Source organism: Pholis gunnellus (genome assembly GCF_910591455.1).
Source record: "Pholis gunnellus genome assembly, chromosome: 6".
In the NCBI taxonomy this organism is placed as follows: domain Eukaryota; kingdom Metazoa; phylum Chordata; class Actinopteri; order Perciformes; family Pholidae; genus Pholis; species Pholis gunnellus.
In genome coordinates this window covers 20,478,361-20,492,088 of record NC_136532.1, presented here as the reverse complement: position 1 = coordinate 20,492,088, position 13,728 = coordinate 20,478,361, and the positions used below count along the sequence as shown (strand labels likewise).

Here is a 13,728-nt window from a genome sequence, read left to right as displayed (position 1 = left end):
AGCAGCATGTTGTTCAGTCGGTCTGTTGGACCAGACTTAAATATATCAATAACTATGACACGGACTATGAACGATGAAAGAATTGAAATTGACCATAAATATCAAACTGTCACGTTTGATATTTATGGTCAATTTCAATTCTTTCATCGTTCCACAAAGCAGAAAGAAGAAAAATATTTGGCGATGCTGCTTTCAGCTATTACGTTCCAAGCCGCTGGAACAGCATCTGGAGAGGATGTTGTGGTTTCTAATCTTTGATGTTGTATTATTTGTACATAATCTATTATCATTTGATTTTTGATCATTATGAATTATTTTATTGTATTAATATTTCACTACTTTAAACATCAACCAGGTTTTGTCAATGGCTTGTAAACCTCTTTGAAATGCATTTGATTTGTTTGAAAGCTGCTATAAATAAAGTTTGATTGATTGATATCCAATAATTACATTTATGACCAAATGCTGATGTTCCCGTCTTTGTGTTTAGTGCTACTCAACAAATATGTTATAAAATGTTAAGAAGAAGTGGTAAATATGGGGTGTAAGATATTTTTACACATCAACAAAAATCACTTAAATGTGTGCTGTTTTATTATTTTACCGCTGAAATAACACATGAAATAATGGACTAGTCAATCCACATATGACTCAGAGTATTTCTACTGTCCTCCATTAACATTAATTCAGTCCAGTTGATCTCGGTTCAAAGGATTCAGTCTAAGCTGAGACCAGATCAAGGCAGTTCATCGTAGGGAGGAACACATTTGTGTTATTAATGTCTTTAATGTGAATAATGATATTTATTATCTTAATTTATCTTGAGGACCAAACAGAGCTTAAATGGAAACAATCTAATGTCATCCCACTGAAGGACAATAGGATTTTCCATAACCAGTTGATGTGAAATTAGCTCTGTTGAGGTTAATGGAGTCATAAATCCAAATACTAGTGAGTCTGAAAATGACTGTTAGGTAGGAGCTTGTGTCTTTTTGGTGGGGAACTGCTGAATGTCTCTTTGCAGCTCCTGGTTGCGTCTCAGAGCCTCATCTCGGCTGCGCTCTGCATTTCTCAGGCAGATCTCCAGAGCGGCCACGTGGCGGCGATCTGCCTCCAGGACAGACTGGAGCTCTGCCACTGTGGCCTTCAGCTCCTTGTTCTCCTGCTGCAGACTGCAAGAGACATTGAGAGACACAGAGGGATCAGACCTACAGTAAAAAAGCAACTCTATCTATACTGGAAACTATCCATGTCATATAGTTTCGCAAGTCAAAAAACATATGAATCCATCACAAAAAGATGTCTGTCGCTGTCTTGTATTGAGTTCTAAAACTTAATGTTCTAAAGATTGAATCCTGCCAGTGGAGTGAAATTACAACATCTGTTTTCACTATAAATCAACTTGTTTCGAGAATTTCCTGTAAGTAAGTTGATTCCAGCCCAGTGATCTGCTTTGGTCTCATTTCTACAATATTCCCCAAACAAGAAATATCGCACTTGGAACAAATACACACAACCAAAAACTGAATATAATTTCCCTTTTAACTTTATGTGTCACTCCAATCTAAGTGTTTCAATTGAAGGACTACATTCTCCTCTTTGGGTTGCAAGTGTTGTATATATCTTTTTTTAAATCCGGAAGCCCAAATAGTTCCTGGAAACAGCATTGAACTGTTTCATTACCTTAAAACTTAAAAAGTGTGAACCACATGTAATGGTTGTTGAGGGTCTGTCTGGTGTGCAGCCAGTTGGTTGTGATTCCTCAGCTGAGCTCACCTGTCTACAAGCTGCGGGCTGTCTTTCTTCTGCTCAGACCGGCTGTTGACCTGCTGCTCTGAACCCGTCAGGTTCCCCACACTCTTTTGATGAAGCAGCACCTGGGCAGGCCGGGCAGGCCGGGCCTCGCTGTCAGGTTTTTGGGAGCCAGCAGTTGAAGAACCTGTGTTGTCACTTCCTCTTCGGGCTGTTAATAACTTATCCTCTCCCTCCTTGTTGCTCATCTGAGGCCCCCCGAACAATGAACCTGAACTCCGGAGGTCCAGGATCTTAAAAATGTCCTCTGACAATGTCCCGCTCTTCTCCTCCACGCTCTCATGGATGTGACTCCACCGGTTGAGCGCGTCGGCCTTGGCTGCCATCCCGGTGAGCGGGCAGTTGAAGGCGGGAAGGGTCTGAGTGCGTTTGCGGGGACTTCCCGTCCAGTCGTCTGTGGAAGTGGAGCGGGGCTCCTGACACAAGTTTTGGGGGCTGCAGTTTCCTCTGCCTGGACCTGGACTGTCAATGTCCTCCTCCTCTTCTGGAGACTCAGACAGCGACGCATCACCCATCTGAGAACAAACATCACTCAAAATGAAATACAAACATAAATCTTTTATGTGCAAATGTTATTTTACAGTCAGAGGGAAGAAATAGAGGAAGAAATAAACTTCAGTTGAAGAGTAACCGTTAACTGAACCAAAGTAGCTTTGAAAATATGAATATGGCACAGACATAAATCTGGTTAAAGAGATGACAATTACATATGTTTTAGGCCTTTTATAGTGTTTGTTAAGAGTGGTATCTATCAGCAAGGAAAGCGTATTATATTTTTTATCACTGTGAGGCTGTTTAATCCTGTTTCATTTTGAACATGCCCTAAAAACGGGACATTTAAAATGTCACAGAGGCTTAGTGTGTGGTCAACTGCTCGTACCTCTGCAGACTCCCAGCCAACGAAGCTTCGGGGAGTGTTCTTCTGGCTTTCAGCCTTTTTTGAGGGAGGGGAGGGAAGGACGTCTTTGGAGAGAGGAAACAGAGTCTCATGCTGTCTGATCATCACTGTCATCAGCTTCTGGATCTGAGGAGTCGCTGCGAAGAAAAACAAACACAAACGTGGAAAGATTAGCATCAAAAAGTCTTCTCTTTCGGTTCTTATGCAAATTCTCAATTCACTTTCTTCACTCTTTTGAAAAGATACTGAATTACTTCTTGTTCATATTTTGCTATTATCTACAGTTCAGATAGACATGGACATACTGTAAGCCTTGTCCGTAGCAATTTAGGAGATAGTAACACGTGGTTTTTGATACTTCATCAGTACCAAATTATACTCGGGTATTTAAATACTTGTGAAGTTTTTTTGTAAAATAATGTTTATTGCACTAAATATAGTGTCTAAAAGGAGAAGGATGTAGTCATGGAGCAGTATTACTAGAAATAATAGCTTAACACATCATTTGGATTCAGGATGTTTTCCCAGCCAATACAGTAAAATGCATTATTTAATAAGCCTGTTTTGCACCAGATTATCAGACACGGCCACATCATTTCAACGTGGATCTGCACACAGCTTAGTTCAGGACACATCAGCAGTGCGTTCTTACCCTTCATCACAGTTATGGGGTCTTCTATCTGAGGTTTGAGCAGGTTGATGCCCATCACTGTAGCCAAGTTCTCCACATTCATCTTATTCACCTTGGAGTGCAGCTGCACCTCAAACAAAAACCTGCAAAGCAGAAAGACAATGATCAGCATTGTTAACGGATACAAAGGATGGAAACTGATCTCAGAACAGCATTTAGTTGATGTTTTTACCAGTTTGTCTGGTAGATGTACAGTCAAGGACATGTCACTGAACACATATCTTTCCAATTTGTTGTCTCTAACCACAAAGGCGTCATGTTTTTTTTTGGGGAATTTCCCAGGATGCTTTGTGCCCCAGCTTCTACTCACCGGCAAACATAACTGAGAAGGTTGTAGTTGACTCTGGGGAGAAGAGCAATTTGTTTCTCCAACTTTTCCCAACCCTGAAAGGACACATGAGCGAGAGATTGAAGGACACACGTACTCAAAACACCACAGGACCTCTCCTGCGCGTTCACACATACACAATGTACAGTGAGCATGCTTCTGTTAGATAAGCGCACCTCTGTGTTGCTGGAGTCCAGCTGGTTGGTGCAGTCCAGGAAGTCTTGGTACTGAGTCCAGGGCACCACGGGCTCAGGAAGCTCGCGGAGGTACAGCTTGAGCAGTGACGCCACCGTGTGGACATCAGTGTCACTGCGGCGCATATGATGCATATCATCCAATGAACATCCACTTACAGTATAACAGACATTCAACCCTCAAAGTGACAGTTAACCTTGAAAGCAACCTGCTCACATTGACACACAGTTTGCTTGATTACATGTTGATGGAAGCCTTTGACCTGACTTAAAGGGACAGTTAACCTCAAACATCAAAAATACATAGTCTCTTACCTGTGCTGCTATTTATCAATCTAGATTGTTTTGGTGTGAGATGCCATAGTTCTGGATTTATCGGCCGTAAATATCTCTTCAATATAATGGAACTAGATGTCACTCGGCTTGTGGTGCACGGAGCGCCAAAAATATACATATATATTTGAAAAATTACTCAAGAAAATCCACGGACGTTGTGCCATAAAGTTCCATTATATTGGAGAGAAGACAGAAAATCTCTATGGCTGTTATTTCCCAAACTAGGTAAGTCACTGCAAAACAATCAATATTGAAAAATAATACATAAGTAAGATGGAAAATGTGTATTTTTTGATTTTGAGGTGAATGCTCACTTTAAACACAGAACGCAATGTTAGACATGTGTATAATGTTTCCAGTTTTTTGACCTGGCTTAAAGGGACAGTTCACCCCACAATCATATCTTCCCCTTTACTTCTAGAACTATTTTCAATCTAGATTGTTTTAGTTGTGAGTTGCTGAATGATGAAGTTATTGGCTAGATTTGTGCCTTTTCTCCAATATAATGGAACTATATGACACTCTGTTTGTGCTTAAAGCGCCAGTTTCATGTCGGAACTATATTCTTTCCACACAAACTACATGAAACTGCTCACAACAAGGTCATGTAACTGGGTCATGGTTTCTGAAAAGAGACATTGTTGTTAAGCTTTTTGGGGGGCGTTTTGAGTACCACAAGCCAAAACTAGGCAACAAATGCCAAAAAAAGACTAAATTAACAAGAGCATTTACATGGAGTTGTAGCATAAACAAAGTCCTTGTACTGAATATAAGATTTACAAAGATGTTGTCGTTCTTGGACATTTTGGGCCTCTGGGCCTAGTTTTATTTATGTAGCTGGTGCAGCAGGCTTGGATTCAGTTTTGTTGTTTGCCAAGATTACAACTCAAGGGGAATAAAAAGTAAAACTCGTGTTCATTATTTTATTTGCAGCCTGAAATTTGACATAAAGCATGTCATAGTAGCCCTGGCTGCTCCTTGACTCTGCTCACAGAAGATTAAAGATGAACAAGTTAGGCTAAATGGATGTTTTAATCAACAGTGCTCTGTCAGGGGAGCTTGTGATGTTGAGTAATACAGGTTTCCTCCTGTGTGCCGGCTAGAACAGGATGTGGTATCGCCTTCAGCTCTGAACAGACAGAAATCTATCTGACGCTCTGTATCTCTCTCATCTCTCCTTGCTTTCTCAGAAACACAGAAAGCTTGTGCTGAAGGATGTTTCTCCTTTTATAGCAGTGACCTTCTTAAAGTTCCACACCATTCATACCAACTAGGTTTAAAGAAGGCTTAAAAGGATTTCCAAGGACATTTTTGGCCCTGTTAAGCTTTTTTGAAATGTGTGATGTTTTATAACCACTTATACTCAGTTCTGTCTGTGTATTTCAATAACAATACAATCCCCTTTTATTAGACAGTATGGAACATACAAATGCACACTACTAAGTCTGAAACATACTTGTGTGGAATCAGATCAAAGCTTTTGGAGTCAGTTCATGTTAGAGGCTTCCAATAAACAATAATAATAATAAAGTAATTAAAGAGTTTTCATTGAATGGTTCATATGGCTCCAGTATATACAGAGGGAAACATGAGTTCCTTACCTGGGGAAGGAGGGTCTCTCTCCTGCATCAAAGGCGTCTCTGAACTGTTTCACAGCATTGTCCTGACCCGGGAGACGGAAGATGCCCTCTTCATCCAGGCCGTGTTCTTTGATGAACTCCACACACTTCTGCACCAGGATTGGCACCATGTGAGGCCCAAACCGTTGCTCATATGTTACTGTGTCCATGAGACCCTTTCCAAACACTGCAGACAGACAGAAAGACATGACATATTGGACCAGTAATGTCCATACAGTATAATCAGAAAACATTTTGCACATTTAAATCATCACCATTATCCATTTTTTACATGGTCTTTACAGTAACTGTAGAGTGGTGCCTGTTATTTATTTACTTTAAAGTGGTAGTTTGACATTTTGAGAAATTGCCTATTTTCTCCCTTAGAGTTAAAGCGACAGTAAGTAGCTGGTTAGCTTACAGTAGCTTAGCATAAAGACTGGAAAAAGCTATCCTGGCTCTGTCCAAAGGTAACAAGAAACCCCAAACAGCACAAACTATTTCTGGGCAGCGAGCAGTGTCTGTCTTACTTCCTTCTTTTTATCCTCAGCTAAGGTAGCAGCTGCTGGATTTAGAAATGCTGTGAGGCAGATTTATTTATATATCTTCTTTTTTTTTCCTTCTTTTTGGACAGAGCCAGGCTATCGGTTTACCCGTTTCCAGTCTTGCTAAGCTAAGCTTACTGGCTGCTGGCTCCAGCTACATATTCAGTGAGTGTACAGACATGAGAGTGGTATCGATCTTCTCATCGAACTATCAGCATAAATGCACTCCCAAAATATCCAACTATTTCTCTAGTTGCAGTGTCATACATAACCTTAGTTTCCATAACAATATAAGGTTTTACTGAACCTCCACTTGTTGGTACTCCAATGACTCTGCGCAGAGTGCGGACCCACTCCTCCATGTCACTCTGGGAGTTTGCCATGAACACATAGGGACATCGCTCTCTGTCTCTAGTTGTACCTGTGAAATGATGGGTATTGTTGGAAAAAATCCATCTTGGTACAGAAAAACCTTTAGCAGGACAGGTACGCCAGTCAGAACATGGGACATTTCTATCAATGTTTCCGGTGAAGATTGAGATTGCTATCGGTTTGTGGTAGTTTCTGACTTTCCACTACACATGTACATAACTGCTGACTCATGTAACAGATACAGCAAAAAGGACATGTAACCTGACGGCAATGAAGTGGACAGTACTGATGTATCACTGCTGCACACAAAGGTGCATTCAAGTGCCACACACGGACTTGTCTATGAGAAGAGGACGTAGTCACTGAGATGCCACCGGATTTTGAAGCCTGTTTGACATTTTGGTCGTTGCCATCTTGGTTTTTTGCAACCAGAAGCTACGTCAACAAATTAAGTTTGGCTAACAATACACGCAGAAGGAAAGCGACTTCATTCTCTGCTCAGGTAGACATTACTCCACTATATCTTTACATAGATAATAGTTGTTTGCTGTCATTACCACCATTAATCTAAGACACAATCACATAAAATTTTATATAATAGGTGATATATTTCAAGAAATCTTAAAATTATCATTTTTATTCCATTGGCAGATTTCTTTTCTTATTACAAGCAAAAACACATTGCATTCATTGTTTGTTAATTTTTTTTCCAGTGTAAAGAGTTCAGTTTTGCTTCCTTTTCAGGGTCGATTACATGCTTACGTGGTATGATCTCAAAGAAGTGCTTCCCGGGGTCATCTGAGCTTGGAGGGAGGTCATTAACTTTACTGAACCGCAGCTGGATGACTCCCTGCAGACCAAAGAACCAGGAGCACAAACACACAGAGAAAAGGGCATGTTAGTGTCATGTCCAAGAAGTCAAGAACCAAGCACTGATCTTCATACTAATGTTTACATTCATTCATTCATAGACCACCATATGCTACCCTAATATTAACTGTACATTTTTCAGATTTACCAGCGAGTCCATGTAGTCTGCGTCTTTTTAAGGTGTCAGCAGGTATTTCCTCTGCAGGTGTGGCACAATTTATTTTACTGTGGCAAACATTGTATCAAAAGGGCTTTTGCAGATGTACAACACACTGAAACATCTATTATCATTTCACAAGGGTCTACTTATGTTCTATGAGTTCACTGTTTACATTACAGCATATACAGTACAGTCCAGTATATTCCCCAGTTCACCATGTACGCAGCCCATTTCCTCTACCTCCAGCCACTGATCCATTACTTTATTTCTGTATTAAAACCAAAGCCAAATGTGGAAACGACTCTTTGACTTTTGCAGATGATATTTGAGATGTATTTGTTTGCACAATAAAACAAAGCAGCAGAAACACAACCATAAAAGAATAGAAGCAAGTTGTACAGGTGAGATTTAACCTGTCTGGGTTTATAGGAGGAATCTCACCTCAACAAACACTGTCAGCACACACAAAAGTCAAATAATCAACAAAACATCACAAGCAAAGATAAATTCAAAAGCAATCGTAAAGTAAGCAACTCAAATCAAGCAGAAACATAAAGAATAAGAATAAATGTGCTTGCACTTGTTTAGTGTTTCTGAAGGCGATTAAGGTTATTTACATGAATGCTCCTCTACCTTCCTGTTTCACCATCACTTATTTCGACACAGGAAGTAAAGGGAGAAGAACAACACATGTAAGAGGAGGGGTGAACATAAAGTAAACTTGTTTTTTTTGTTTTGAATATTGCACACATTATTAATATGGTCTACAAATTTGACCTAGCTCCCTGCATATATGGTGTCAAAGCAGTTGAAATTCAAGCAAGTAATGAGACAATGGAAGAGTCATGTTGTCTCTACACTGCATTTTTTAAGGTATGTCCACACAGGTAAGGAGAGAATTAGCATCTTGTGTTGGTCCCACACAGACATATCTACAGCTTCATTACAAAGGCCGTGGGATCTTGGTTGGATACTTGTTCAAGAGCGTAAAACCAGTGGATTAGATAACATTGTAACAAAAAAGTATTTCAATGGCAGAAAGCCTCTCTTTCGAGGCTTCACGCACCATTTGTTTTGTTTACAGGAAGTGTGCAAAGTTAGCCACACAGCTAAAGTGTTTGTGGTCTTCATTGGAAATTATAACTGACACATTTCTTATTAACCTATGAATCAATCCATCAACAACGTTTAATACCGAAAAATGCTAATTTAAGATAACTAGATGTTATAGTTAGATAATGCTGGTTTGCTTTTACATCACCGGATGTAAAAGAAGTAGAACATGTAATTGAGGTATTGAAATGATTTTTGATATGAGTTGCATGTGCCAAAATAAAGAAGTTATTGTATTTTAATGTTGATGTGTATTTTTTGTATGAATTGCTTTGGAAATAATGTGTGCATGTGTGTTGTGCCAAAAAAGGACAAGAAGAGCACAACAAATTACATCATAATTAAGATAATAGCAGTACGGGGTAAAATCGACTAAATTCCCTTTGTCTCACCTGGACAGTGGTCTCCTTGTCATCTTTGTGGTAGGTCAGAGTGCTCCCTCTCAGCACAAAATAACGCTGCTGCCAGTTCTTGACTAAAGACCTCTGTTGTTTCTTGAGCCAGCCGGCCTTCAGGGGCCTCTCCATGGATCTGGGGGAGCGCGGTGAGCCCGGGCTGGGGCCTCCCTCTCCAGGTATCACACTCCTGGATCGCGCTGCCAAACACCACAAGAAAGCTGTTGGTAAAAGTGTTGTGAACAACAAAATACGCCGACTCGCTGTGTCACAGCCGGAGCTGTGAAACATTACCAAAACATCAGCGCTCTGCTGAGCTGGAGGAGAGCGCTTCCTCTTTTTGACATGAATATGCATCAGCCTATCAAGTTTGAGAAAGCTGCTCACTGTAGCTTATTTTTGTTCCCCACAGTTTCAGGCTGAGCGGAAACTGTTGGTCTGAACTGACCTTGTTTCCTGTGGAAGGTGCACACATGCAGCTGTGATTGTTCTAAATAACACAGTGGTTTGCAAAAGTCCGGCAAACAGCTAGAAAGATCCGACATAAAGTTCTGTATTGAGTATCCTGAAACTGGCACAAAAATCTTATTTTCAGTTGAGTTGATGGTTTGATGAAAGAACAGAGGCAGAGGTCTACGTGGCCCAGAGAAGACAGAGTCAGATGGGGACGGACTGAGTAACACGCAGGGCTGTGGACTGCAGAGATAGCTGGATTGAGATTGAGCCCACACACTTAGTTGTTCTTAAATTCACCGTGTCTAGTTAAGCAAGATAATAGCGCAGAAGAGAAGAAGCAGGGCCGCACTGGGGTAAACAGGAAGCTACCACATCATCGCCGGATGGCCGGCAACACTTTGAAGGTCTGAACCTAGACGTTTAAGAGTCCTTTGGTCTAATTTTAATAGCATCACACTCCCTTGATTAGTGGAAAGTTAAAGTGCCATTGAGGAACCCTGAGCCCACACACAGAGGCCGATGTCACACCACACCCAAAGCTGACAAACACACGGCTACTTCAAACTGGCCTCATTTCGTGCTCCCACAGCACCACAAAGACGCCTCCAGTGCCCACTATCATAAGAAGATAACGTTAAGTGCAATACTTTTACATCAAGATAAGTACAAGGGAGAATGAAAGAAGGTTTTCTACTGACTGTGGGGGAGACATTCGTCATGTCATCAGGTTTCATGGTTAAATATCCACCGGGAGAAATTTAAAATTGGGTGTAGAGGCCTAAATATCCATGATCATGCACAATAATTAATTGATAATAGGATCAAGATTTGTATATACTTCCTGGCAGCAGTCAGAGATGACAGAATGAATATTCAAAGGAAATTTTGATTGAAATTTGACATTTTAAGAAATATATATATTTTATTTCTTGCTGAGCGTTAAGATGACCGATACAACTCTCATGTCTGTCTGTTAGGTGGTTAGTTTAGCTTAGCATCAAGACTGGAAACAGGGGGAGCAGCCTGGCTTTGTGTTAGGGTAACAAAAATCCCCCTGTCTACCTGTTTTGAGTCTTTATGTTAAGCTGCTGGATGTAGCTTTATATATAGTGCACATGCATGAGTGTGATCGATCTACTCATCTAACTCTCGACAATAAAACAAATAAGCATATTTCCCAAAATGTCCAACTATCACTTGTCTTTAATCCTGAGTGAAACAGCAGATGAGCGACGTTAACTGAATCAGGAAGAGTCAGGTTAGTCCGTGTGAATCAACACACTGACTGGTTTGTGGTTGTCCTTTCCAAATCTGTCTGAAAGGCTAGATGCAGTATGACTTTGCACAAACATACATTGCACACACGTCTCACACACACACACACACACTCACATATATGTTGGTCCAGTTACATACAGACAGCTTCAAAGTCAGAACTCTGCAGAAACTGAGCTCTTGCATCAGTTTCCTGTTGAAAACCTGCATCACTTTAGTTCATGGGTATAAAATCAGTCACAGTCACAGTCCATAAAACATCTCAAGGTAAAAGAATCCCGTTGGGGGTCACCAGCTTTTAAGAAGTTATGCTTTCATACTAAAGGAAGAGCGTGACAATAATAGTGGCTCATATTCAGTCAACATGAAGCAGATAACATAAATGTGCAACAGGCAGATACTTCCTTCCAACGTGCTGAACAACCAGCACTGATTGTAAAAATGATTAGAGCTGGAGAGAAAATGATGCACGCCATGAACAAAAGCAGGTCATTTATGCTATTACTGCTTGTGTGCAATCCTCTTTTATATGAATGTTGCAACTGTTGTGCCATCCAAACCTGAGACGTGGTACAAGGCATGCTCTTGCACTGTTTCCACCCTATGCAAACTGTGGTAAGCACTGTATTAGTCAGTCTAGACGGCTGTGCAGTCACTTTAAAATAATATCATAGTTTTGCATGCAGTTGGTTACTGGTGACTTATTGCAATATTGTTACTTTCAGGTGATTTACAGGGGAGCACCACCAAAATTAAGAATTCCAATATGTTATTTCCATGGTTTAGGAAAGTTCAGTCAATATTTGGGAACATGAGCTACTCTCTCTCAAAGATAGAAACCAGAGAAGTCTCAAACATGTGATGTGATATAACGTCTGGAGCTGCTCCACAGACAATAAATGTTTTCTTTTTAATACCTAAATGAGCTTTGTTCTATTCATTGAAATTGAAAAAAAGCAGTAGAACTGATTTTTATGTGTACCGTTGCCTTTGCAACCGTTGCAGCGGGCTAACTTTCGTATAAACTAAACTGATTTACGGCAAATCGTGGACGCTGAGTTGAAGTTTTGTAGTAACGACTCAAACAAGCAGTGGAAGAGTAAAGTTACGAAGCGTAGAGCAAATTACTTGTATTAATGTTTCATCCACACATTCTTGTCCCAGCATAGGAAAGCACAGTGCTATCGCCAAATGAATGTCAACTTAGTTTGACTTATTTTCTGTAGCCAGTGTAGCATTAAAGTATGGTGGGATTAACAAGCTAACGAGCAGATAGCTAGCTTGTTAGCTAGCTAGATAGCATGCTGATTCTGCCAATGCTACTCTGGTTAGAGAACATTGGATCTCAGTCTCCACCACTAGGGAGAAGGACAAGCTACCTAGCCAAATACATATATATATATATATATATATATATATTTATATATAGCAGATCGCTGCCATCGTCGAGAGCGAGCGGAATATCTTTTTAGCAGAAGCAATAAGATCATTCTTAAAACAATAAAATCTTTTTTAAATCAATATTTGGTGTCAAATTATTACACAGTGTTCTCACTTCTAAACCAGAAGATGCAAAATATATTCATTTCACAGGGTGCTGTTGGTGTCATCTATTACATCTTTCCCAATGCATTGTCTATGGAGAAGCACCAGACTTTATAGGCCCACATGAGAGTGGTTCAAGTTTACTTTAAGAAAAGCATTTTAAAGTTTTAAACATCGAGTCATGTTTTAATATAGTAACATAATATATTAGTGTACATTCTGTATTAGATGACAGTGATTTGTGTAAAGAAAAATGGTCCAACACTGGTTACCATCATCACCACAGCAAGCAACCACCAACATGGTTAAAAAACCAACACTGCTCAAGCAAAGTACAGATTCTGTCACTAATCGGTTTTCTTTCTATAATAAAACACCCTTTTCCACTCCAACAATATGACGGCATCTCAATTATGCTACCATGAATTTATATGCTTCTTCTTAATAATAAGGAGAAACAATTTTTTTAAGTGTCTTGTGCTAGATGATTTTTTTTACTTTGGTTTGAGAGAAAATTATAGTTTAAGTAGCAGTTAAAAGTCCAAACTGTAAAGTGCCCAACATGAGTGGAAGTGCAGCATCCACTCTGCTGACAGTGAACGCAGCACGACCAACGGCTTACCTATGCGAGCTGTCTCAGCCTTGAAGGTGCTGAAGTCCCAGTTGCGAGGTAGTTTCAGAGACATTGTCCTCAACTCACACCAGAGGTCAGGGTTTGATTTCACACGTACAGCCCACCAGAGCGCGCGCACACACACACACACCACACAAATGGATACACACTCAGACAACACAATCACACAAACTGGAGATATCGCAGATCATACTTCCTACTTCCTGTGTGTTAATCTTTCTTCTTCTTTTTTTTTTTCCCCTGCCCTTCTAAACGCGTCCCCTCATGTTGCCTTTACTTCCATGTTCATACTTGTTCTGATAGAGATCTGTATAAATGGCTTCCAGGCTGATTCACTAAAAGGTGCAGGGCTCCAGGGCTTCAAGTGGGGACTTTTCAAATGACTAATGTTCACTGGTGTCAGAAAGAAACCACGGGTGTGTTTAAAAGGAAATGGTTTTCACCCCTTCAGTGTCGCTTCACAGCTCAGGCTGCCATGCGACTGC

The 13,728-nt window shown here is 40.3% G+C and overlaps 1 protein-coding gene across 1 annotated transcript; it reads right to left on the bottom strand.

Annotated features, from left to right (window-relative positions):
• Positions 1-572: 572 nt before the first annotated feature.
• Positions 573-13,711, bottom strand: arhgap25 (Rho GTPase activating protein 25). Its single transcript, XM_079160734.1, has 11 exons — positions 13,232-13,711; positions 9,331-9,533; positions 7,558-7,645; positions 6,731-6,844; positions 5,861-6,065; positions 3,906-4,038; positions 3,712-3,785; positions 3,363-3,484; positions 2,693-2,847; positions 1,777-2,327; positions 573-1,172 (listed from the first exon to the last, which is right to left on the bottom strand). The coding sequence occupies exons 1-11, from the start codon at positions 13,293-13,295 to the stop codon at positions 971-973; spliced, it is 1,911 nt and encodes a 636-aa protein (XP_079016860.1). The 5' UTR covers positions 13,296-13,711; the 3' UTR covers positions 573-970.
• Positions 13,712-13,728: the final 17 nt, after the last annotated feature.